Raw genomic sequence first — 27,683 nt, 5'->3', positions numbered from 1 at the left:
TGCGGACAGTCCTAACAACCTATGAAAGTCTGTAGCCTCTGATGCTGCACAGAGCACAGTGCCATTACGCACAGCCACTCACTGTTTATTAAATCAGCTGATGACACCAGGCTGCTGCACACCTCTACACTCATCAGACAGGTTAGTTATAACCACACACACCTCTACACTCATCAGACTGGTTAGTTATAACCACACACACCTCTACACTCATCAGACTGGTTAGTTATAACCACACACACCTCTACACTCATCAGACTGGTTAGTTATAACCACACACACCTCTACACTCATCAGACTGGTTAGTTATAACCACACACACCTCTACACTCATCAGACTGGTTAGTTATAACCACATACACCTCTACACTCATCAGACTGGCTGGTTATATGTCCATATTCTTCCTTTATATGAATTAAATGTGAGGTTAGCAGGTCATCAGCCAACTTTCCTTTCAGCAAAAGTAACTCATGTTATATTATTGAAACGCATTGCTGGTAAATGTGCTGCTATAATAGCAATCCAGCAAAGTAACAGCGCTCCTGGCTTTTAAAGGGAATGGGAGATGACACTGGTTTACCGCGTGTTACGCCCAAAACACGCCTATGATTAATGAGTGGACTTAAGTCCATCCCTTTTAGACCATGCGCCTGGCGCAGTGACCATTTTTCCGCCGTTAAAATAGAAAAAGTGGATTTGGATACACCCCTAAGGCATTCCTCAATATTTAAAGTCTGTGTAAAGTAAAATTAATTTGGGTTCTGAGTTTGACATACCACAGAAAAGTGTGTTGTTAACCACCCTGCCAAATTTGATTGATTAAAAAAATTCCCAAATATTTGAAATTAGGCTTCAAAGTTGTATAAACTCAGCCTCTGTCTCTGCTCCCAAACACTGTGGGAGTGCCCGCAGAGTTCGCTGAAACCCCGCCCCCTATGTCACCTATCAATCAAAGTCACCACCTCTACCAACATGGACGCTATGTCTGAGAGTTTTCTGCCGCTAGCTCAGCGGCTAACTCAGTGGCTAACTTGGTGGCTAGCTCAGCGGCTAATGCAGCTGACTGGCTAACTGTAGCCTGTAGTAGTAATAGTGTGCGCAGAACGTCTACAGCAGCAGGGGCGGGTTTATGCCAATAACGTGGCAGTGATTTTCAGACCCACCCACTAAATCCTGAACACAGAAATTTTGAAACACAGTTTGTGAAGCCTAGCTCCACAATTCAAATGTAAATGGTTGAAATGCTTTTCACACATTTTTTAGAAATACATTTATGACCTATTTAATGTGTTTAGAAGAAAATGTCTGAATTCACTTAACACAGTCTTTAACCAAAACCCCAATCACATTCATACATTATTCCCTGAACTTAACCAAAGTGCTTTTGTTACCTTAACCCATATCCACACGTAGGAGACAGGATGTAACCTGGACTCTGTTGTCAAAGTGCTTGCCCGACCAACACCAAGAATGTAACACCTCCTTGACTGGAAAAAATGTTGCGAGAGAACAGTTTGTGTATTTGAGGTGAGAGGATTGCCTATTGAACAAAGGTGGTCTTTGGGGTCAGAGGGTACAAGCAATTTCAGGTATTAGAGTTACTAAAAAGTCTTTAAGGCCTGAATGTTTCAGGAGCCTTTGTCAAGATGTGAAAAAGATAGAGATTCAATTTTCATCTTAGACTCACTGGTGAGAAGGAAGAGTACAAGAGGTTACCAGACTATAGCCTCAGTCGTTGAGACCTGCACTCTCAAGAGAAAGCAGCAAACTCCTATTATGTTATAGCATGGCTTGGTGAGTGACTGTGAATTTCATTATTGGACAAGCCGAGGCACTTGCCTGTGAACACCTACGCGTTATCTCTCTCAGGACAGACGGGCCTATATGCACCTGTCCAGTCGGGATTAGAATAGTCCCATTATCGCTGGAGGTTAGATGGAGCCAGCGTGAACCTCAGATACACCGCAGCTTAACACTGTTATACCTCATTTTGGGGAAAAAATTATCTTGTAGAGGTAATCCATCCCAATCCTTACTTCTACACACACAGAGGTACACTCACACACTTTATCTTCAGACAGAAAGGCAGATGGATGATTGAATGCAGATTGACTTGAAGAGAACGTCATAATGTTAAAATGTCTGAAGTTCAACGTTAATGACCTGGTGATTAGTGGTGCACTTCAGATTGACATTTCGCACAGGCCCCAGGCCTGAGCTTAAAATGGAGCACCTGTGGCGTGGTGATTGCAGCGGAATGGATTAACTCAAAACAATGGAGTGGTGAATCTTTCTTTCAATGAAAAAGGACAGAAAGACGGAGCATTTCATTGTTTCATATCCCTCCACAGACCTGTGATAGCTGCACAGGAAATCTGTCATCAAGGTGAAACACTACAAAATACTTGAAAAAGATCTCTTGAGAAATAATATCTCTCTTCATGTGTTATTTTTGTACAAAATTGCCACTTTATGCTTCATTACTTCAGTTCATCTATTCATTACATGTGGGTGACCTTCAATACTGCATCAGCCCCTTTAGTGGCTTACAATTGCTTCACGGGTACAGATGCAACTGTCACTCCTCAACACATCATAGAAAACCCAAAGGATACTGAAAGGCCATAATTTGGTCAAAAGGAGGGGAAGTCTAGGACAAACAAGCGGTAACCGCCACAGACGAGTGATATATAATGAGATACTTATACGTCAAGGAGGCACAATCAAAAATGTTTCTATTTAAGCATTAATGTTGTCTCAAAGTGTCAGATCACTCAAATAATTTGCTGCTACTCCGATGTGAATCATCTTAAAGCATCAACAGGGTAACACTTTATATCAAGTTCACTGCTTACATATACTTATTGTACTCATTCAGCTAGGGACGCCACCCTCATTTAAGGGAAATATGTTTCATTGATCAGTCTCATGACCAAGAGTTGGAATTCTTTCTGATACATTTACTACTGTCTTCTTCTTCTAAAGAGCACAACAACTGTGGAATACATTTTGTCTATGAGCAAATGAGGCCCTGACAGGATGATGTGTCAATGGCACTGTATGGCCTCTGTAAGACAAATAAGAATTAAGGTTTGAGGCCCAGCCAAAGGGGGGGCGGGGGGAATCATAGTTTAACATCAACTCTTCTTTCAGCATATTCTCAGTTTAAGAGTCGTGACTAAGGTGATTTCCAGTACTGTTAATGAAGTCACAAAGGTAGACACCAAGTTGATTGCAAAATAAAATAGAAGAGTGAATACAGTTTAAAATATTTTTTAGACTTAGTATTTTGTTATCCATAGTCAATGGATGGCAGTGTTGCAATGCGGTGAGGAATGTATTATAATTGTATTCTAATATCATTTTATATCGTATGTACATTGTATAGACATAGGAGTTGAAGCACCTTACAAGAAAACATTTGTTGAGTACTATTAGATGTGTTCCTGGGTTGTTATACTGCGAATCCACATTCATTCAGACTTGGGTCAGATATAAGGAGAATATTTTGAATTTACTTCAGGAATCTTCAGCACCCTCTAATTTACATCAGAGATTTGAAGATAAGTGAAGCCCAGTGAGGAGAGAAAAGGGATTGTGTGTGTGTGTGTTAACACAGAAAGAGATGAGAAGAGAATGAGCGTGACTCAGGATAGTTTCTTAATTTTGGTGAATTTTCTTTATCTTGATGGGAAAACTTGCATTCAACAGTCTCTTAACTCAAGTCACTGTCTATGTAAACATGGAGCTCTCTTGACTTGTGTGTTCTTGAGCTCATAAGACCCAAGGGTTGAAAGGTCTTTGTGTAATGTTGTTATTCCGTTGTCTCTTCAGGCATCAGACTCCCAGGGTGTCAGAACTCTAAGTGCTTGGTCTGGCTATTGTAAAAGAGTACATGCTCAACCTGCTCTATAACTACTCTATAATTTTGTGTTGTAAAATTGACTTGACTTAATATCTCAGATCTTAATTGAGCATAAAAATACCATTTGAGTTGCAGGTTAAGTTTGACATATAGCTTCATATATACTGTATATACATGCTGTACACCCTAATGCACCATACATGTATCTGCTCTCTGTTTCTACATTCCCACAGCTCTTAAACAATGCAAAAAACAAGTCAATCCACATTTACTTTAATCAGCAGGTGGCAAGCAGGACAGGGGAACTCGACTTGGGTCTTGATGAGTTTTTGCATTTATTCACTGACAAAGTGCCTAGACTGCACTTTTACATTCACAGCTGCTGACTTCATACTCTGTCACATACACTATCTCTCTCCAATGTTATCCCCACAAGAGGCAAATATCCGCAGAAAGAATATATTTATTCTCAACCCAAATTCCTTTTGACCAGGCCAGATTGGTTCAGCCTGTTAACTGAGGTGATTATATGAGGTTATAGTATTCTTATTCTGATTGAGCTATTGATTTTTAATGGAATATTAGGGTCCATGTTAATATAGCCTTTTGTCTTTGCATGCTCTCACCTTTCCTAAAATTCAATATTGGCTTCACTACAGTGTGTATTTGAGTCTTCCAGACAGAAATTGGTCTATAGTGAGCCCTACCTGAGAAACTGCAGATCAATAAAAGAAAAGGAATATGTATTTAAGTTTTATCCATCTGTTTTCACTGTTATATTCCAGACAGACAACATTTTGTGGTTGATTTTGTGCCTAATTTAAAGGCAGTTTGCATTTGTGTTTCTGTATTTGAAGCTAAAACCTGTTCATCTTTCAACTCTCCTCTCCTCATTGCTGTTCACATGGTACAGTGTCTTTTTCTTGGGGACAAATGTCATGCAGGTTGAGAGTTTTGTGCTTGCAGGCTCTGGTCAGAATAGGTTACAGAAAGGAGAGAACAGCCCGGGGGAAACACCGTCTAGCATCACAAAACTAGCTGGCTCAAAACCTAATGCTTCTACTGTATTCCAGACTTCTGGCAATGACACTAAATAAATAAATAAATATTCAGCTCAGTGAGCTGAAACACTAGGACAACATAAAAGAAAGGAAAATCAGCTTAGTGACCTGCACAGAAAATTAAACGACTGTGACAGAAACACTGTTGTTCAAACATAATACTGTAGCTGAATAATCACTATTATTCACTTTTTTTTGGTGCTCTCTTTCTCAAATGATTTGTGACATAACAAATAAATCCAAATTCTATCTCTTCTGTTGTTTCATAATACACTTGGTTAAAGTCATCCATTTTTTGTACTACATATCTTCATGGTTAACCAATTACCTTTTCTTAATATGGTGATGAGATGATAGTTGACTAACATCTACAATATTGTAATTTGGCTGCTGCCATTATCACTTCTTCCTTTTTATGACCTTATACAGTATATGTGTTTTTCCTCATATCTTTCATTCTTTGTGACAGCAGTAAACAATCTCCTTGTAAAAACATATTTTTAATTACTTTATGACTCCTGGCCTGGGACAACTCAGTCTCACATCAAAATGTGAAATAGCCACATTGGTCCACAGCACAGAGTTTCACAATAATGTCCTAACAATGAGAGATGCTTTGTTTTTTAGTTTAGTTTTTTTTTAGTTTTTTTTTTTGCTTACCCTTTTCTATTGGCCTGAGACCACATCATGTGACAAACTTCTGTCTTCCAAAACTAAATGTCAGGTCCGACTGATTTAAACATTTGTATTCACACATTTAGCTCCTCCAGCTATTTTTCGCTGCAGTGCATGCGTGAAAGGGGCTTAATACGTTTTGTGCTGTGGACCAATGTATAATCATTACACATTTTGATTTGAGGACTTGGTTTTGTATACCAAAAGCATGGCCAAACTTAATGCCTCAAGACACTGTTGGTTTTTTAGAGCTTGTACCTGTCAAGATGCATAGACAAACAGCTGATTGAGGACAAGTGACAACCACAGAGGTTGTGTTCTGTTGAATCAAAGATTTTTTTCCCTGAAATGCAGTGCAGTGCAGAGCAGTGTGTCTAATGTCTTCACACACATACAGAAGATAAAAGTCACTGATCTTATTCAATTGCTAAGTGCTGTATAATGCTCTTAATGTTCTCTAAGTGTTTATCAGTGATATTAATGACTTTCTGAAAAAGACAATAAAATCTGAAAGCAATACCAAAGCTGTCTACTTTACAGATCGTTGAGCTTGGTTGGTGTTGTTCCTCTGTTTAATTTCACAAGTAGCAATTTGATTGTAATATTACTATTTACTATTATGGAGGAAAATGATGGTTTATGTGTAGTCCTACTTCTGCTAGTGCTTGTCCCTTACTTATCATCAAAGTATCCCATCATAACAGCATAAATATGAGTTCTGGTGGTTAAATGCACAATGGCAAGCATAGGGAAATGTTTTGTTTAATCTAAAAATATAAAATATAAAGCTTAAAACTGTATGAAATGGTTCGATAGGGAGTTCTTCTGTGAAGCATTAATTTGTTACATTACTGTACTGCCAAGGATATTATGTTTTCGCCAGTTTGTTTATCAGTGTGATACACTTAACAACAGATTATCATGAAAAACATAGAACAGAAAACAGGCCAATGAACAATTAATTAGATTTGGCGGTGGTCTGGGATTTCCTCCTTTAGACAATAAATGTTTTAATCACAAATTAGAGGATTATATCCAAACCCCAAAGGTATATGTACAGTAACAGCAAGCTGGATAATTGTTCCAGACTGGCCAGTTAATGTTGAATGCATTGCAGAAAAATAAGTGACACCAATGGTCTCAAACTGTATTTTTCATTTTCAGGCTGCTCAGTGGCAAAAAAATAGCAAACTATTCCTGGTACTTTGGCTTTGAGCGTTAAAAGATCACTGTATTTAGAGCTACAGAACTAATTGGACTGCCCCAGGTCATATCTGAATTTTGGAATGAATGCTGCTCTCTTTCCCCTTTGAGCATGCTTACCTTCCTTTTAGCCTGAAGCTGTCCATGATAGTTATCAGATGAATCTCCTGGGATCTCCCCTCCCCACAGAGTCACACCCACAATGGTGTAGGTCATGCCCATCACCACTAAAGGCAACACATAGACCAGAACTGTCACTATGATATGATACCTAAAGAGAAAGAGGAGAAAAGGCTCAAAAGTTTATACATCTATAAAACATTCATACAAATGTGAAATTTCAGAATGTCAAGTGTCAAGTCAGCACCACCTGCTCCTCTGTAACTAAAACTGCAGCCTTTAGGTAATATGAAAGAGAATGACACTACTTATTAGTGTTGGAAACCTACAATGCACAATATCCTGCATGTTTGTACATCTGACTTTATATCATTAATAATCAATAATAATGTATCATTTTGAGTTCATCTCTGTTATGATTAGACTTTTTTATGAAGTTGAGGGTCGCTTTAGAACACAATATAGTCATTAATTGCATGAAATCACTGTTGTAAAAAAGTTTAACCACACAGTACTGTAACAAACTGGAATGCATGTACAACAGATATACAACATTTGTGTGGCTTGTTCCTGACAAAGTAAGATGTTAACAGAGACCTCACTCTCTGCCTCATTATTATAGGCAGTCAGAACACAAATGTAATAAGTGCAAGGCAACATATGCAGAGAGGCACAAAAGGACAAAAAAGGACAAAAACCTCACAAGTCAGGCCAGAGTATAAACACAGAGCCATGTGTTGTTCAAGATGTGGAAATGTAACAAAACACCATAGGAGAGACTGCTCCAAATATGCAGAATGTGACAAATATAAACAAAAATGACATTTCACCCAGAACTGTTACAGTGGAAAGAGTTCCAGCTATTCCTAGCCATCGCTACTCCATGGACAGGCGTCAGACACTGCATCTGCCCAGAACATTCCTGTATGGTCATAGCAGCTCCTAGATATAACAGGATATTTCAAAGAAAGACTGGACATGGCGTCTATATGGTGGTCAAATTGATGAGACAATGGGGTCATGGGGATCTCCTCAGCTCCAGAACATTTGCAGTGATGCAAATATTGGATGGCTGTGAAAGAATGGTATGCTACAACGATGATATTTCGGTGTATGGCAAAGATCAGTCTTGACATGATACCAGACTAGACCAAGTATTCAAGAGACTGAGAGATGAAGGGCTTGATCTAAATTAGGGCAAATGAGAGTTTGCCAGGAGCAAGATTATGTTACTTGGACACTGCATCACCACTGAGAGAGTTAACACTGACCTAAGCAAGTTCAAAGGCATTCTTAAAACAGCCAACATCTGTTCCTGACATCAGAAAAGAGAACTCAGCTCACCCAGAGTTGTTGCTGTATACTCACCCAATGCAAAATGCGGATATCAGCTGACGCATCATCCTTCGGTCTGAAGGAAACTTCTGAAAATTTCTGGTCCAGAAACAGCCAGGGAGTACTGACTGTAAGCCAGTTGTGTTCATCTTCACAAGTCTGTTTGATGCTGAGAAACACTATTCTCAGATTGAGAAGATGGCACTAGTGGTGGCCTGGTCATGTGAGCGCTTGGCATGAGGTTCACAATTCAAGGTGCTGGACGAATTTTCTGACTGGGACTGTGGAAATTCTCCAATGACATTTTACACAATCCCTGAAAGCTGCTCATGAATGCAATGAATTGTCAAGTTATGGGAGGAAATGCTTGACATCGTTCAACAGGGCTGAAAAAGGATAACCAGCTCGACTGGTGGACAAGGCTTTCAGCTAACATCCTGCTAGTGTTGTTCAATCATCAGACTGCTGCAATAACACCAACACTCAAGAAACCTGGCTCCGATCCGAATGATTTGAACAACTTCCATCCTATCTCAAACCTGCCATTTCTCTCCAAAATACTAGAAAGAACTGTTGCAGCTCCGGTCCACACCCATCTGTCTGACAGCAATGTCTATGAACAATTCCTGTCTGGTTTCCGTCCCCTCCACAGCACTGAGACAGCCCTAGTGATAATCACCAATGACCTCCTGATGGCATCTGACTCTGGACTACTCTCCATTCTGGTTCTCCTCGACACAGTTTCTCATGGCATCCTTCTGGACAGGTTAGCCTCCATTGGAATAACTGACATCCCTCTGGCTTGGTTCAGAGCATATCTCTCTGGTCGCACACAGTTTGTTCAACTCAAGAACCTGAGATCCGGCTCCTCTCCAGTCTCTAGTGGTGTTCCCCAGGGCTCTGTCCTTGGTCCCCTCCTATTCATTATTTGTCTTCTGCCTCTTGGTCACATTCTCAGGAAATTTGATATACAATTCCACTGTTACGCTGATGATACCCAACTCTATCTTTCCAGTAAGCCTACTTTCACTCTGCCACTCATAGCTCTATCCGACTGCTTATTGGAAATTAAATCATGGCTCACACTCAACTTTCTTAAACTCAAGGGTGACAAAACTGAAGTCCTCCTCATCGGTACCAGATCAACCTTAGCAACACTCAACACATTCTCCATGTCCATCAGCAATTCCACTGTTCCCCCATCTCCTCAGGTAAAGAGCCTGGGTGTCATTCTGGACAGCACATATCTTTCGAAGCCCATATCAATAACGTTACTCGGTCTGCATACCTCCATCTACGCAACATCAATTGTCTCCGTCCCTCACTTTCACCATGTGCCTTGTAAGATGTCCTTGAGTGCTTTGAAAGGCGCCTTTAAATAAAATGTATTATTATTATTATTATTATTATTATTATTATTATTATTATTAGCCAGAAAGTTGGAAACTGTCCCATACGCATAAAACACAGAACAATACATGGGGCAACCCTGTTGACAACTCCTGCACCTTGGGATCATGGCAACGTGTGGGGTACACTGATACACTGACTTTGCTCATCTCCTTGTTGCATTACTTTACACAGTCATATAGGCACTGAAGAACATCCTTGTTTGGCATGGGTTCCTGGAGATGCTGATGTCAGACAATGGCCCACAGTATGCCTGCATTCTCTGCAAGGACTTTGCCAGAAAGGCAAGACCATGAAAGGCTTGTGAGAGGGAGTTATAGGACTAGTTATGGATCAAAAGACTGCCTTCTTATCATAGCTCTGTAAGAATTATATCAGTTAAGTAAAAGTCATGTAAACAAAAACATCAACTAAACTTTCTGGAAAACTTCCATCTTGGGAAAAAAAATCATGGAAATAATAGTTCAGTTTCTTCTACAAGAAACACCTGCCCATATCTGTTTGACATAACAGTAACTGTACAGCACAACACTGAGTGTGCATGTCACTGTTATCACACATTTAAAACAATATCACAGTCAATGTAAATATTGGTGTAAATACAGAAAAAAATACAATTTTTGGGTGCAAGTTGAAAAACGTTTCTCACATGAAAGGGTCATCAGCCTTGCGGGGCCATGCCACGTAGCAGAGGGTCCTACGAGGCAGAGTTCGAATTGTGGAGAAGTAGCAAAGAGGGAAGGCCAGAACCACAGCCAGACTCCAGATACAGACGATGACCCCTGTGGTGGCCTTCGCTGACAGCCGAGGTTTCAGTGGGTGGATGATGGCCATGTACCTACAGGTCAGAGATCAATAGATTAAAAAGAAATCATTATTTTCCAAATCTATTGCTATTTCAGTACAATATGTCCAGAACATGGACTGGTCCCAGCATGTGGCTTGCTGGCTTATCTCAAAACACTGACACCTAAACACACTGGGCCCTATCTTGCGGTTGTAGCACAGCGGATGGTGCGTGTGGCGCATGTGTCTTTGTTAGTTTTCCCCAGCGCAGTTGTCATTTTTTCGCCCTGCGCCCACGTTATCTAAATAGCAAATGCACTTTCACCAATCTGTGCGCCTATGGGCGTGTTGGTCTCAAAATGAGGTGTGGTCAGGCGCATTGGTGGCGCGTTGCTATTTCAAGGCAGAGGAAAGCGATTGTGCTACTGACAAAAAAAAAACAGGTCTAAAGTCACTGGCACATATGTTACTGTTATTTAAGGAGCGCATCATCAAGAGTCCAATATGCTCCTATATAGGCGGGTATATAGGCACAGACACTGTGCTTGTTACACACACGGACACGCAGCAGCAGCACACAAACATGCAAAACATTACAAATAAAAGGACCACAATGTGAATTCGTATTATGATGTACATCAACATATTAAAATGTATGTCATATTAGTTAGTCATAATATTTATCAGATTTAATTAATTGTAAAAAATGGGGAGCACCGTTGTGGACAGTACTAACAACCTATGAAAGTCTGTAGCCTCTGATGCTGCACAGAGCACAGTGCCATTACACACAGCCACTCACTGTTTATTAAATCAGCTGATGACACCAGGCTGCTGCACACCTCTACACTCATCAAACTAGTTAGTTATAACTACACACACCTCTACACTCATCAGACTGGTTAGTTATAACCACACACACCTCTACACTCATCAGACTGGTTAGTTATAACCACATACACCTCTACACTCATCAGACTGGTTGGTTATAACCACACACACCTCTACAGTCATCAAACTACTTAGTTATAACTACACACACCTCTACACTCATCAGACTGGTTGGTTATAACCACACACACCTCTACACTCATCAGACTGGTTGGTTATATCTCCATATTCTACCTTCATATGAATTACATGTGAGGTTAGCAGCTCATCAGCCAACTATCCTTTCAGCAAAAATAACTCATGTTTTATTATTGAAAAGCATTGCTGGGTAAATGCGCTGTTATAATACCAATCCGCCAATGTGTCAGTTCAGCAAGCTATATCGCTACAGAAAACTTTCATTATGAAACCACACAAGTACAGGTGATTTTCAGAATAACAAGAAAAATGCAAAACATTCAACAAGTCAGAAACATACACATTTTTATGCCTTTGTAAGACAGTTAAAGTGGACAGGTAAGAGGACATGAAGAGAGAGGGAGGGAGAGAGTTTGAGAGAGAGAGAGAGAGAGAGTGAGAGAGAGAGAGAGGAGGATCAACATGCAACAAAGTCCCCAGCTGGAATCAAACCAGAGATGATTCAGTTCATAGTCAGTGCCTGAAAATTCTGAGCTTCAAAGGTGCCCCAAAATAAACAGAAATATTCTTTCTAATAATCTTAATCACTTATGTGACATATTTATCTTAGGATTCCTTAGGGGGTCAGATCCCCCATGTGTGTGATCAAGTTTTTAAAAATTCGCTGACTGCAAATTTCACATGCTAATTCAGATGCTTCAATTTAAAATGCTAATGTTTTCTTTATTAATATATTGCTTTATTTCCTGCAAGAAAGCCTAAAAAATGTCACTGTCTGTTAGGAGTTTCAAAGTGATAGATTAATTTTTTCCAAAACATTTGATGACATATTATTTGACATTTAATGACACAGTAAAGCACTCAAAATTGGAATAAGATTAATAGCTGAACATGCTTTGCTGATAACGCAGTCTTAGAGCTACTTATTCAATCTTCCTAAGAAGGTAAAGAATGGGCCTTGTTCTGTCGCCTCAGTGACTGGAAATCTCTGAGGTACAAGAACAAAGCTGCCCATCTATTCACCAGTAATTGCTTTGCATTTACTGAGTGTCTCACTGGTCCTTGCTGGCAGTGACTGAATAGCTTGTTAGATACCCAATCAAGTATGTGCCAAGGCAGTCCAAGTTATTTGGGATCCAACACACTCACACAAAGATGATTGATCGAATAGAGTGGTAACCACTGAACAGTAACCATATAACACTTGACTGAGCTAAACAGAATTACACACACTCCTTTTCGGTAACCAACAACACACATCAAACTACATTCAAGTGTCAACATGAATTTGGCATCATCACAGAAACATTACGCCAGCAAAATATTAATTCATATCCATTTGTTTTCCAACCTGCAAGTATGAAATCACAAAACCGTTGTGTGACAATACCAGCTAACACTCACTTGATCACAGCCTAGTGTTTGACCAGCAGAGATTACATCAAATGACACTTCAAACGCAAGGAGCCAAACATTATGCACACCAGCTAAATGTCAAGTGTTGGCTTAAATGTCTTCAGAGGAGAGGATTAAGTTTAATGTTCACAGCATAACATAAAATACTTAAAGGGTCAGATTACCCAAATTGCTTTTGAAGTAACATTATCTACTGTTATAATGCAGATAGTTTCAGTTGTATTTGTTTGGGATTTTTGATTTATCAGACAACATCCCAATATAATGAAGGTGGATGAAAATCCATTTCATTTTGCAGTACTCAAAGTCAATTACTTTTAGGAAATTTAACACAATCTCTATCCTCAAACAATGCCTATGTTACTATGGATGATACACAGACATTACTGTCAACAGTTTTATTGGGGGCCATTTCTTCTGTTGACATTAGCTCGAATGAAGAATGTGCAGAGTGAGGTCTGTAGATCTTCCAGACTGACAGACATTTTCTCTGGAAAGATATGTTGTTAAATTTAAGAAAAAGTAAATGTTCAAGATTATTAGCACACAAACACACAAACACACAAACACACACACAGACACACACAGAAAAAGAAGAACCTTAATCCTTGGTGGAGGCGGAAACATTAGAGATGGATATCTCAGAAACTGTGTAAATTAAATCCAAACTGTTTGCATGAGTTTACAACTGACCCTTTCTAGAAAGCAACAGTTATTATTCTCAGCGATGCCTGTCTTTCGTCACCTTCTCTAGCTCCCCTGCACATTATATTAAACATTAAGAGAGCCTTCCTAATCATTACTACATGTTCTTTATACAAGCAATGCCATACATATCTCTAGGACCTATTGACAAAATGACCATAACCAACACATCCACAGCTTTACACAAAAAGAGAATTAAAGTGTGAGGGATGTAAAAAGTCACTAGCCGTGTTATCATAAAAAAAGTTTTAATGGTTTGCCAGTTGCCTTCCACACAGCAACCTGCATTTATTTTGCTGCAGTGCCCACAGAAACACACTTGGCAGCACAGCAAGGCAGCAGGAAGGACAAATTCACAGATGATCACGAACTGTGGCCTCATGCCATTTCAAGACATCAGTGCAAAGACAGCACCATACTGGGGTTAGGAAAAGCATGACCGGAGGTTACATCTACATCATGTAGGTCATGCCGATGTTCTCTTCCTCAGTACACAGTTGACGGAATCAAATGGACACTGCAGACCAAAAATACAAATGCATGGGAGTTGCTGTAGAGGAGCCAAAATGAGCACGGCCTGAGGAAATGCATTGTTCCTTTTTGTGTGTCAAGGAGAAGTACAAGAGAAAGAAAGCACCTCGCACAATATCACAACACACTGTGACACATGAGCACTGGCTGGAGACACACAATGTGCCTGCATGCAGCATCTAGGCGCTTTTTGGTTTTATTACGCTCGACCTGTATAGCTGCTTCCTTCAGTCTCATCCCCTCATTGAAATATTATGACGGATGATGCTTCACTGATCAGTATCAAAGCCTGACTGATAGTGGTGACCGCTTCACCACATTACTTGAAACCACAGGGGCAAGAGAAGAGAATGAAAAACAAAGAAAGAAAATGTGTGAGAGAACTGAGGCTAAATAATGTAAGTGCATGTGACAGAGAGCTAGAGAGTCAGGGAGCGTGAAAGTGTGGAGGAAAGGATGATCTTTTCTAGGGTGTTGGCACACATAGGATCATTTACTGCAGTGCAGACTCTTTGCAAAACAATAGCTTCAGTCTATGATTCACTGGCTGTGAAACGTAAAACTAAATGTGTGGAATAGGCCCATTGTGTGTGAGATGGCAGCCACCCTGCTGGGTACCCGCCTTTCCAGTATAATAATGCATATCTGATGCAAGTGATTACTCATTCTAACAATGAGAATTTCAATCAGCAGGGAGTATGCACTGATGAAATAATGTGGTGAAATAGCCTCCATAAGATGCCATCAGTGGAATTGAAATTGGACCAAAGTTTTTACTCGTTTGAATATGAGAGGGAGTCGGTTTATACAGTTTGCATCAAATAGGCCGGATTATCTCCAAAGGCGGAGACACTCAAATCAGTGTTCGAAGACAACACTGATTTGAGCTTTTTTTCAGTACAAGATTCAATTTTCCGCTGGTGAAAGGCAGAAAAACCGAGTGGAATAATCAGAAACGAGATGTTCAAAAATCAGACGTGAAGCTGTTGAGATGAAAGTGTGTGAAGGACCAGGGTATTTTTACATCCTGTAGGCTATAGCTTAAAATAGTATTCATTTTTATGGTTTCTTTGATGATTGTAAGGGTGTTGTGAAGGTATGGATATAGGCTATTTCCCCCTTTTTTCCCTCACTGGTTCTATATGGAGACAAAAGGTACCTACATACACAAGTGACAAGAAACAGAATCTAAATAATTAGTTTAGATAGCCTATTATTTAATTTAAAAAGAGATTAAGGTAAGGGCCGTGGGGAGGATTTAGCATAGTCAGTCAATCGTTACATGTTGTTTTCGGACCATTTTATTGGCTCACCTGTCCACAGCGATTGCAGTCATGGAATAGATGCTCGCAAAGACCGATGTAACCGGGAAGAAGTTGTGGAATTTGCAGTAAGCTTCTCCGAAGTACCACTCCCCGTGGGCAGCGTAGATAAAGTTTATTAAAGTATTCAGCGCGGCCATTGACGCGTCTGAAAACGCCAAGTTTAATAGAAAGTAGTTCGTCACAGTCCTCATACGCTTGTGGGCAAGAATGATCCATATCACGATGAGGTTTCCAAACACCGCCACCGCCAGAACCGAGCTGTAGGCAACGGACCAGAGAGCGATGCGCCACGGCGGCTGCACAAACTGGTTGGTGTAGTTCGCGGTTAAGTTGGATCCGTTATGTGGAGCTGCCATTCTCGTCACCTGTTCTTCTATAGTTGATGCTTTTGTTGTTTAACGAGTCTGATCTACCTACTGAGGTGTAAACCTAGAGTGCCGTGAGAGGAAGGCACCATAGCGCGCAAAATAAACGCATCACCACCTCAAAATATACGCATCTCCTGCTCTTTAATATTGTCTGACACTTCGACTCTGTTTAGTATAAAGTACTACTTATACAAACTTGAAGAAACTAAACATGTAACAAGTATCCTCCTCCAGTGCCTGTTGAATGTGGGTGTGAGCGCACAGCCTCTCCTCCGGCAGCAACAGCAGCAACAGGCAGGACGCTGTGCGCACTTAGTGACGCACAAGTGGCACAAATGGTGAAAGAAAATGATTGATACTTGTGGCTGCTGTGTAAAACTTCATGAATAACAAATGGACAGCGCTGTCCCTGTACGGTAGCATCATAATCAGACAGCGCACATTGTGTGCCTTTATCTGTATTGGACCCTTATATGATCTCGTGTCAGCAGCATTTCAGAGGAGCCACAAACCGGATATTGAAACATCGCATGCACCCTGTGTACAATGAGACATCATGTTTAACCCTTAGCTGTGATTTAAGATCACTTTGTTTATTTTTTTGATGATACAGTGCAGTACCATCTACTTCTGATGAGTTTTCCAGTTATTTCAAATCTCAAGGTGTATCACCCACCGTCTTAATTCCTCTTTTATTACTGTCCTAAATCATCGTAACTGTGCAGCAGAGAGTACATTAATGTTCATCACTCTGCTGGTAGAGATGCTATGACTCTCTCCTTTTGTTTCAGACCAACATTCACAACTAACAGGGTAAAGTCCCCTCCAGATATCTATCTATTCACATCCAATAAAACTCCATCATCTTCTTACAGTATATAGCCTTTAGTGATAACCTCTACACGGCTATGTTTACATGTCTTATATGGCTGATCAAATCCAATCTAGTAAAAATCTTCTGACCGAAGACAGTGTTATTAATGTATACAGTGGCATGTGGAGAGTCATCATTTATTCTTGAAAACAACACCTAATTATAATATTATTTAATGATCAAATCGGTCTATAGGAAGGATACAGTTCACATAGGCGGGTGTATTTTACCCAATACTTACATTTAATTTGTAATAGTTTTATGTCAGCACTATAAAATTACAGGAGTTCAGAATTAGCAGAATATGTCATTTATATATGACTGGGCATTGAAAGGACATTTACACTATATTGCACCAGACACTGAAGTATGTAACTGCAGTCTATTGTAGATAAATGTGGTGTCATGCAGATCCATTAACAACATATTGACGCCACTTTAGAAATCTGCTTTTCAAATGTTTCATGAAATTGCTGCATTTATGAGGAATGAAATGGAGATTAGTGTAAATTCAAGCAGGAAGCTCCATTACTATCTATCAATCATTCATTCATTCTCATTCTTCTATCTTTCTCTCTCCCTGTGTGTCCTGCTTTAGTATCAGCTGATTAGGGGTGATAGAGTAGTTAACAAATCAGAATCCACAATGATTTCTATCAGCCTCTGTCTTAGCTGCCAAACTTTAACTATGTTCTTTTCACTGTAGCTCTCAGTTGTCATTTCATTGTGAATCATCAAAACCTCCCACCACTGTATTCACCTCCACCTCGTCATGTTAGCATCTGATCTGAGATCACAGAGGCCTGCTTCTCTTCTTATCATCCAGATCTCCACCTCATTCCCCTCATCATGTCAGCGCAGGTCTGTGATTAACAGAAACCCGCTGTTCCTCTTTTCTTCCACATCCCAATATTCCTTTATTCATCATCACCACCAGTGTCTAGACTCCATCAGGGGATATCCTATTCTACTCTTCACCTTCACCTCCCCCTTATAAATATGATGATTTGGTCTAATTACCAAAGACTTTATATGCAAGTTCAATAAAATTAGTGTCTCCTAATTCCAATGCTTTACTACTGTTAGACTGGATACATGCATTTCATTTCACTGATAAACTTTTGTATGTTTAAAAGAAAGTTTTACAGTGTATCTTTAATGTTATGCATTATCTATACAATACATTTTTATCTTAAACACTATGGTATTATTCATACTTTGTGCATGTTATTCTTTAGAGCATCTTAAAATTATGCTGGGACAATTGAGTTGATTGTGGTGCAGCAACCCAATGTAGTCCCCCCCCCCAAAAAAATAAATAAATGTAAATAAAAAAGATGTTTGTAAAATGACTGACACAGTACAGTAGCAATTCAAGTGAGAAGTTGTATGTGTGAAGCCTAGCCTATAGTACAGTAGTAGCATGTAAATGCTGATTGAAATTCATACCAGATGCTCACATTTTTGTAGTTTGGTCCCCCTGGACATGCAAATACTGCCTAAGGTAACATGATAGAGACTTTAATAATAAACGTGTGTGTGTAGTATGAAAATCAGAATACGTATTCAGTGATATAATTCCTATGAATTCATGGGTATTCATAGGAAAATACTGATATTATGTCAGCAGCCAGATTATGATTGGACTCCAGTTTGAAGTGTAATGTAGGTTTTTCTTCTTTGAACTGTAAAAGGCCACAATCACAGAAGAAAACCAACATCAGTATGGTGCAGAGAATTGTAAGGTAACCACTTACAAAAGACACGCACCTCATCTGTGTGGCTTTCTCTTTGATCACTGTTTAAAAACTCAGGGGGGCTCTCCAGTTGTCTACTGTATGATCTGAGCGGCTCTCATTAAAGAGCAGTAGAACTGGTGCTATTATGTTGTAATTAAAGGGATGAATATAACCACATGTGATGTACTCAGGGATGAACCAGGCAGATCTGCTTAAATGCAAAAATACTGTGGGGAGCTGGCCTGAATGTGCTCCAGGAACACGTTTAGGTGCATACAAATAATGCTTTGACAAGTAATTTCTTTTTCCATAATTCATGGTCTTTCAGGTTCTGTGTGACAACAGTGTTCATTCCCAAATTCAGTAGTTCTGGACCACATGATAGATTAATGACAGAAGCAATGGTGTGTTGTCTGTGCTGAATTGATTAAATTTTCGTATTTAAATGTGTTGTGGAAATATGAAGTTCAGTTCTCTGAGGAATACTGTGGGAATATATTCATGGAAATTTGACAAGCACTGTATAAAATCAAAGGATGAAGAATGTTTGGGTTTTTTTTTGCAATTGCTTGTGATTGACAGATCTGCCACTGTTTACAATTTGACACTGACAAGTTGAGATCCAGTGAATTTTGAAAAGCTGTCAGAAAGGTTTATGTTTAAATTGTTGCTCTTTTTCCATATTCCTGTAGGATAAAAAATGCTCTGGAAATGACATTTTATTTATATAAATTTAGGGTGTTTCTTCTGGCATTATTAGGTTTTGTTGACAAACAGTAGGGACAGACTGGAAAGAGAAACAAGGATGACATGCAACAAAGTTCCCCTTCCAGAAATGAAGGATATTGTTGATGCCTCTTATCTACCAGGCTAAAATATTGCCTCAGAAATTCAAATTTAGAAAGTGAGGCATATTTGAAATGAAAAATAATGTTGTGTTTTTTAATAGTTTAAAAAAAAAATATATATATATATTAAAAGGAATAAAAAGGTATTTGGAAATACCAGAAATGCACCTTTTGTGCAGTGTTGGTTTTCTGTGTTTGATTGACAACAGCTGGCATTCAGTGTGTTGTTAGTAGTGGTTGAAGGACCATACAAGCATTTAAATGGACCAATGTAGAATTTGCATTTACATGCTGTTTAATGTTCAGCTAATTATTAATTAATTAGCTATCTAGCCCTCTTACATTAGGAGTGTGCTTTTTCCCAATGAATGTTCACTGGCTTGATCAACAAGCTAAGGTGCAGGACAAGACGTTAATTTACGTTTGTAAGTCATAGAGAGAGATTTTTAGAAAGAAAGCTAATGTGGTGTTGTTGTTGTTCAGAGTTTGTGGCTATGTGTTGTGTAACCGGCTGCTGTATGACTGTTAGTCAGTGTCACTGTCTGCTCTGCCTATGATTGATGGTACTAGTACATTAGGCAAAGAGTTGATTGGCTGTATAGAAACAAGATCTCCATCTAGATTTACACAAAAATTCTTGGAGCGGCATTAAGCACATTGGGTACATTGTTAAAGCAGCATGTGGTTTACAGTTGTAGCTTTTAAGAAGCACACTGATCAAGACAAAGGCTAAAATCCAAGTAAAAAATGCCTCATTTGCATGTGATGCATATTTTCACAGAGTCCAGTCTTGACCCTGGTCTGTTCTCTGCTCTGATCATTTTGAGAGTGGCTGCCTAATTAGGTGCTGTGGGCTTTGTTATGTGTGTGCTGCATGGCAGAGACTTGATTGTCGTTAGGTAATTACATTTTTTGACATGAAATGTCATTTATGCTCGTGTCTTACTGGAACATTTCTTGAGGAAATATCAGGGCAGCAGTTGCGTAGCTTGAGCTGCAGCGTTTTCGTCAGCTCTTTTCACAGCTGCCTCTGTGGTGTGTCAGAACTCGTGTCACAGCTCGGGGCTATTCACTTTTATCAATTCAAAATGTAACCAGGGACAGCCATTTATTTGCTAATGAAAGAACATTGCTTCTTAATTATCTTTATTAATCCTTACCTCAGACATTAACAGCTGAACACTACATTCCTAATAAGGATTTATTGCTAAAGCTTTACTTTGTTGCTCAGTGTTCTGTAGTTTCTGAGTGCAAAGTGAGCATCAATACTGACCACTAACAGGATGTCAAATACTAATCAATTGAAGGTTATCATAGGGTGTGTTTGTGCTTCTAAAATATTTTGACTCAAATTCAGAGTCAGATAGTATTGTTATACAACCTCCACTAAAATGGGCAGTGACAAGGCAGTTTACGTGTAGATAGACAGACCTTTGTTGTTCTCAAGGTACACCAGAGATTACCCCCCCCCCCCCCCCCCCCCCGCCCCTTTACTTTGCCCCCCACCCTGCAGGGCACACATACTCTAAGGCTGTGACACCAATCAGCGGGTGTCATTTCACCACCCTACTTGTATTCCCAACATGCAACATTAGTGTTTTATAACCTGTGAGACCTGGGGGATAGTGTCTATCAGTGTATTGGCAGTTTTTGTCAATAGAACTCCATTAAATGAGAATTCTTCTGGGTTTTGAGGACCTGTATTCTTTTGAGTCTTTGTGCCCTCTGAGATTTAAAGTGTTTACTTAAGTAAAGGTAGCTATAATGAAAAAAAAAAGCAAATTGCTGCATTAAAACACCTTTTCACAGTTGCAACACACATATTATCTGGATTCTTCTTCCTGATTCATTAACATATCATCATCATTTTAATATTGTGATGCACAATCACGACCAGTGTAGGCCCGGAGAAAAACCAGGTAATGCGGTTGTGCTTAATGTGATAGATGGACTGAGGGGGGACAGCCCCACATGTGACAATTTCTTCACTCTTATGAACTCAGCCAGCAGCTGTTGAAGAAGATGAACATGGTTGTCACAGTTAGAAAGAACAAGCCTGAGATCCCCCTGCACTCCTCACAATGAGCTAGAGAGAGGCCTTCTCATCAAAGTTTGCCTTCACCCCTAACACCACCATTCTAGTTTTTTATCTTCTTAAGAGGAACCAGAATGTGGTCCTCCAGATTGCACTGCACAAAACAGCTAAAATCAGTGATTGTGTGGACAGGAAGCCAGCCATCATCCTGGACTACAACCACAACAAAAGAGGTGTGGAGAGGTGTCCGCTGGTCCGCTGGTCCGCTGGTCCGCTGGTCCGCTGGCCCTGTGTCATCTTCCATAACATCATTGATGTGTCCTCATACAATGCCTTCATGATATGGCACAAGATCAACCCTACCTGGAGGCCTGAGAGTGGAACAAGAGGATGGTGTTCCTGTAGCAGCTGGGAAAGACACACATTCAAAGAAGGGAGCTCCACCCTGACACCGCAGTCTCTGCAGCACTTGTGGAAGCTGGTCAGGGGGCTGAATCCTGTTATGATCCACATGAGGCTTCAGCTGGGGCAGGCAAGAGGAAGAGATGCACACAAACTTGCACTGTCCTGCATGTACTAATTAGAGTTGACTGATTTATCTTCCTTATGTTTTCATAGTAATAGAATATGGTGCCAAAAAAACCCTCATTTTTCCCTTTAATAGAAGACATTAAAAACAATGTTCAGCACATTTCTGCCATCCTCTTAGATGGAGTGTTTTTCTTGGTAAAATGTACACCTATGCAGATCCTTTACAATAATAATATTAATAAACCTCTACTTTTATAAAAAGGTAAAACCTATGACATGTATGTTGTAATTAAAACAAATGGTGTCCAGTGAATAAGTGCAGTTTTTCTGCACTGTGAAAAGGGAAAACCCAGATAGGTTTGTGATGAGTGATGGGTTGTTTCTTCATGCGAAATAGATTTGAGGTTTAAAATTCAATTAAGCTACTTCATTATACTGTAAGTGTTTAGTAAAGGAAGGTCAGTTTTGACTCTCTTATGACTAGGATTATACAGAATATTAAGACTACACAAAGGTCAAAGTTGTGTCCTTAAGCGTGCAGCTGCTAGTCTGCTTAAATAGAGTGCATTGTTTTGTTTTACTTATTAATCCTTTGATATTTGCACCTTGACTACTGTTATTGAATTTTATTTTGGAGAGGTCTCTGATATCTTTTACCTTGTCTGCCTCTTCAAAATATGATGGTGTGGATTTTCCATTTTTTACTCATTAGTTTGCAGCATTTCTTTGGTCAAACGTCTCACTCTGTCTCTCAATGATAGACACAAGTCCAGGATTTTGTATCTCATAATGTATTGTAATACATTATTATATAATATGTTATATAACTATAGCTGTCAAACTGATGTTGATGGATAACCAATTGGGTCCAGGAAGCACATAGAATTTAGTTACACACAATGCTGCATAAACAAAGTCTTCAAGATCAACACCAAAAGACAATGTGTTACATCCCAGCACAGATAACAACAACCTCATTAACTGATGCAAACAGCTTCTCAGGCTGGAGACAACAACACACACTAATAGGAGATTAGCCCCTGCAAAGCCACATCTTACCCCTGCTGCTGTCCGTCTGGCCCCCATTAAGTTCCACAGAGGTTACATGCCTGTTGAAGCTGTATAATGTCCAATTGTACAGATGCCTGTACTGTATAATGATTTAGCATTTCCGTACACATTCTCAGTCTATTTCTACCTCAGATATATTAACAGTGTAGTGAAATTTTTAATAATGTGGTGGAGTAGAATAATGAAATAGTATAAAATGGAAATATTTGGGTCAAAGTGTATCAGATTTGTAATTAATTACAATTTCAGTGGAGATTTGTTGAGCCAAGTGGTGAAAGAATACATCTGATGATATTCTGTACTTTTCCTATTGAAAGTAAATCCCATGAAAAATCCAAAATAATAAATTGATCTTACTCACAAGTACTGTCTGTGTCCAAAGCCTGATATGTAGGAATGTATGACTGTCACTAATTAATAAATTCAATAGTTATCAGATGTTCTAATTATTTTCATTATAATCAGCAATTTAATGAGTTAATTGGAAAGTAAGCATTCAAATGATTGGAGATGACAAGCAAGTAAAGTAAGCAAAGTAAACAGCTTTACTGTTCAGCTAATGCAGCAAATGTAAAATCTAGCCCTTTTTACTCCCATTTTGATGATTGTAGTTGTGCGAATACTGTTCAATACATTGAAACCCCTAAGGCACTGAATCCCACAGAGACATATCTCCACTGGGAAATCAGCATTATAGGCAGCAATTTCCTCAGGATAAATGACACGTGCTCCATCGCTCCACAGAGCCCAGTCTGCCAGAACATTTTCATTGGCTACCACAATTGAGTTCATGACAACACAGAGTCTGTGACATTAATATTTATACAACACAGGGTATGCTCTCACAGTTCCAGATAAAAGCAGGGAATTTAAAGTAGACCTAGTTGTGTGAAAAGATTCTAACTGTAGCAAAGATTTTTAACAATGTCTACAGTTTAAAATAATTTTATATTAAGATACATTTACATAATAACACCTTGTACATATTTATGACACAAACAGAAAATTACAACAATAACAACTGCTGATGAAAGCTGAGAGATGGAGTTAAAGGCTCCAGAAAACAGTTAGTAAGTGGACCTTGGATGGATTAAGCAGCCCGGTGAAATATGGGTAACTGGGTAAAGCCCATTTGTAATACAGTATTATGTAATACACTGCCTGGCCAAAAAAAAAGTCACCATCAAAAAAGAAAAAAGGTCACACACTCTAATTTTTTCGTTGGACCGCCTTTAGCTTTGATTGTTTCGATAAACTTCTGCAATGTCACAAGATTTATTTCTGTCCAGTGTTGCATTAATTTTTCACCAAGATCTTGTATTGATGTCTGGACTCTGTGGTGGCCAATCCATGTGTGAAAATAATGTCTCATGCTCCCTGATCCATTCTTTCACAATTTAAGCCCGATGAATCCTGGAATTGTCATCTTGGAATATGCCTGTGCATGCCTGTATTAAACATAGCCCTGAGTTCTACTGTTGTTTTTCTATGATTTGATTTCACCAAACGTTTCACCAAACTTAAATAGTTGGTGAAATCAAATCGTAGAAAAACAACAGTAGAACTCAGGGCTATGGTTAATAGTGAAAGTAAGAGCATTTCCACATGCACAATGCAAAGGAAACTCAATGGATTGGGACTGAACAGTCATGTAGCCTCAAGAAAACCACTAATCAGTGAGGCTAATCGGGAAAAAAGGCTTCAATTTTCTAGGGAGCATAAAAATTGGACTCTGGAGCAATGGAAGAAGGTCATGTGGTCTGATGAGTCCAGATTTACCCTATTCCAGAGTGATGGATTCATCAGGGTAAGAAGAGAGGCAGATGAAGTGATGCACCCATCATGCCTAGTGCCTAGTGTACAAGCCTGTGGGGCAGTGCTATGATCTGGGGTTGCTGCAGTTGGTCAGTTCTAGGTTCAGCAACATTATGTGCCCAAAAATGAGGTCAGCTGACTACCTGAATATACTGAATGACCAGGTTATTCCATCAATGGATTTTTTCTTCCCTGATGACACAGGCATATTCCAAAATGACAATGCCAGGATTCATCAGGCTCAAATTGTGAAAGAGTGGATCAGGGAGCATGAGACATCATTTTCACACATGGATTGGCCACCACAGAGTCCAGACCTTAACCCCATTGAGAATCTTTGGGATGTGTTGGAGAAGGAATCAATAAGAAAAATTTATTCAACACTGGATGGAAATAAATCTTGTGACATTGCAGAAGCTTATCGAAACAATGCCACAGTGAATGCATGCCGTAATCAAAGCTAAAGGCAGTCCAACGAAATATTACAATGTGACCTTTTGTTTTGGTGGCGACTTTTTTTTTGGCCAGGCAGTGTATTATGACACAAGAAAGTCTTAATGCATTTTGAATGTGTGAAGTGGATCTATTCAAGCTAAATAGTGTATTATATTGCTCTTTATACTTCAGCTGATATTCTGCTAGTGTCAAATATTTGCAGTTAATCATATTAACATTGACTATTTTGATAATTAATTAAAACAAAATGCCAAACTGTGGATTTGCTGCTTTCCTCTGTTTTACATCATTGTAAATCAAATATTTTGGATACAGATTACACAACAAACAATAAAATTGATTAATCGAAAAAAAACCCAACAACTATCAATCATTAAAAAGAATAATGTATAGTTTCTATCCTATCACAAACCACTGAAAGTGAAGGACCTGTGGGGCCCTTGGGATTTTGGGGCCTCCAAAGGTTAATTTGCTATGAGTATGATAAACTATTTACTATAATTAAGATGTGGTCCTTTCCATGAATGTAGCTACAATTACTGACAATTATGAAGTCAGAAAAAATTCCTGAGAGGGTGACACATGTAGCGCCTACAGAGTCATCAAATCACTCTTTCAACCGTGTTAATTAACACAAATTGCTTTCTTTTCTTCTTAGTTTGGTTTTATCAATGACTTTAATAATGGATTAGAACTTGAACGTGGCTGTGTTAGTGCCACCTAGACATCAGTGCTAAGAGACGAACAGAAAAAGGATGATCAATAGTCACATGTTCACTGGCTTACTTAAAAGACAGAGGGTGAGTGTATAGCAATTGTTTTTGTTCCTTCAGATGTCTGGTGGCTTAGAGTGCAAGTGTTTTGTTCTGTTCACAGGTTAAGTGCGGCGGTGATGAACACTCTGTACATATGGTGAGAGAAGAAGATTTGTGAGCTTTTGAAGTGGAAATTGATTTTTTCTTTGGTTTACGTCTTTCTGAGGAGAGTTAAGTCTGACATGTTCCCTGATATGCCATACACATGCATGCACACACACAGTCAGACGTTTAATGTAAATTCCAACATGTCCAGTAATAGTTTCCAGTATCTTTCTGCTGAATAAAGGCCTTTACCTTCAAGTGGAAATGCTTTTCAGTTTAAAAATCACAATGTTTTATTTTCATGGTTCAGAGCACTGGAGCTCAAAAGCATAAACTAGACAATGCTATCTTAACTGGAAATGAGCTTGTTTTAACCTTCAACCTTTTGTTCAGTAAAGTGTACAAATATTTTACAACTGAAGAACAAATTTGCTTTGACATAAAAAAAATAATTGCAACATTACAAAGGAAAAAGGTGGAAAAAGAAACCGTTACTGGCATTTGGTCAGTGTTCTGTAGAGCAATTGTTCACTGTGGCTTCCATCACACATGACTAAACCACATATGAGGTGGGTTTATGTGGCGTGATGATACAGATTTTGTGGAAAGGAATAATAGGTCATGTGTAGTTGATGTGTTTCTCTGCTGATAAAAAAAAACATGTGTGCAGTCCTCAAGATATCATACAGTAATTTTTGAAACAAAAAGAAATTTACCGGTAAATTACGGCCCCATTACTCAGGCCTACCAAGAACCGTTCTCATGTAATCCAAGCAGATCTCTCAGGTGACAAGGTGGCAATCTTTTCCATGTGCCTACAGCATTATCAAAATCTGGTGAGATTACGCTCTATCCTGCTCTATCCTGCTCTATCCTTTTTACTCACTTAAGCATTTATTTATGTATGTTGTAAATTCTTGATCTGTCTCAATTTCACACTCACTCCTCAGAGATGAAGTAAATAATGAGCATCACCAGCCAAGTTTGAATAGAAGGGCTCCAGAAAAAAATGATGAACCAGCCAGGAGGAGATTTAATTGTCTAAACAATAAATATATGGCTAAAATGTGTTATCATGCCTATAATTGAACTTTTGTACCTGCTTTGGTTTTATCATTTACTTGTATCTACTACAATAAGAATGAGTTCAACGCTTTAATTCTGTCTTGTTTTAATATGCAACTGGTGAACTGCCACTGTGTATGAGATCTGCAACAGAAATGAATAGCATGTCTTTGCCATTAACCTTCCATCTGCTTTAATTACCTTTATTATCAATTATTGATTGGTATAACAGTTGTGCAGGGAGTGTTTCAGTCCCAGAGCTTCACAAACTGCATACCATGCCATGTGGTTACCTGCAAATCCTTGCTTTTTACTATCCTCATGTGGACAACAGTGTGTACTGCAGGCTTGAGTGTTTTCCAGTATAAAATGTATGAATCTGTGTATACAGTCATGAAAATTACAGTAAAATTTTAATGGAAGTCACAATAAATAAGACAACTGAAGCCAGTATTTTATTTGAATGTTTCCATTGGCCTTGTCCATTGAATTACTGTCAGCAATTTGATTATACATATACAATAGAAATACCTGTTTAAGTTCCAGTAGGTATTTCAGC

The 27,683-nt window shown here is 39.1% G+C and overlaps 1 protein-coding gene across 1 annotated transcript in view; it reads right to left on the bottom strand.

Moving 5' to 3' along the window:
• tacr3a (tachykinin receptor 3a) overlaps nt 1-16,083 on the bottom strand; it is a 30,779-nt gene extending 14,696 nt beyond the window's left edge. Inside the window, exons 1-3 of the mRNA XM_053330929.1 lie at nt 15,451-16,083; nt 10,320-10,508; nt 6,926-7,076 (exon numbers count right to left, since the gene is read on the bottom strand). Coding sequence (XP_053186904.1) covers nt 6,926-7,076; nt 10,320-10,508; nt 15,451-15,818 — 708 coding nt within the window. The 5' untranslated portion in view covers nt 15,819-16,083. The remainder of the gene's footprint in view (nt 1-6,925; nt 7,077-10,319; nt 10,509-15,450) is intronic.
• Between the last annotated feature and the right edge of the window lie 11,600 nt (nt 16,084-27,683).

Source organism: Scomber japonicus, chromosome 2 (assembly GCF_027409825.1).
Source record: "Scomber japonicus isolate fScoJap1 chromosome 2, fScoJap1.pri, whole genome shotgun sequence".
Classification (NCBI taxonomy): domain Eukaryota; kingdom Metazoa; phylum Chordata; class Actinopteri; order Scombriformes; family Scombridae; genus Scomber; species Scomber japonicus.
The sequence above is the reverse complement of the archived record's forward strand: the minus strand, read 5'-3'. Positions and strand labels throughout refer to the sequence as shown.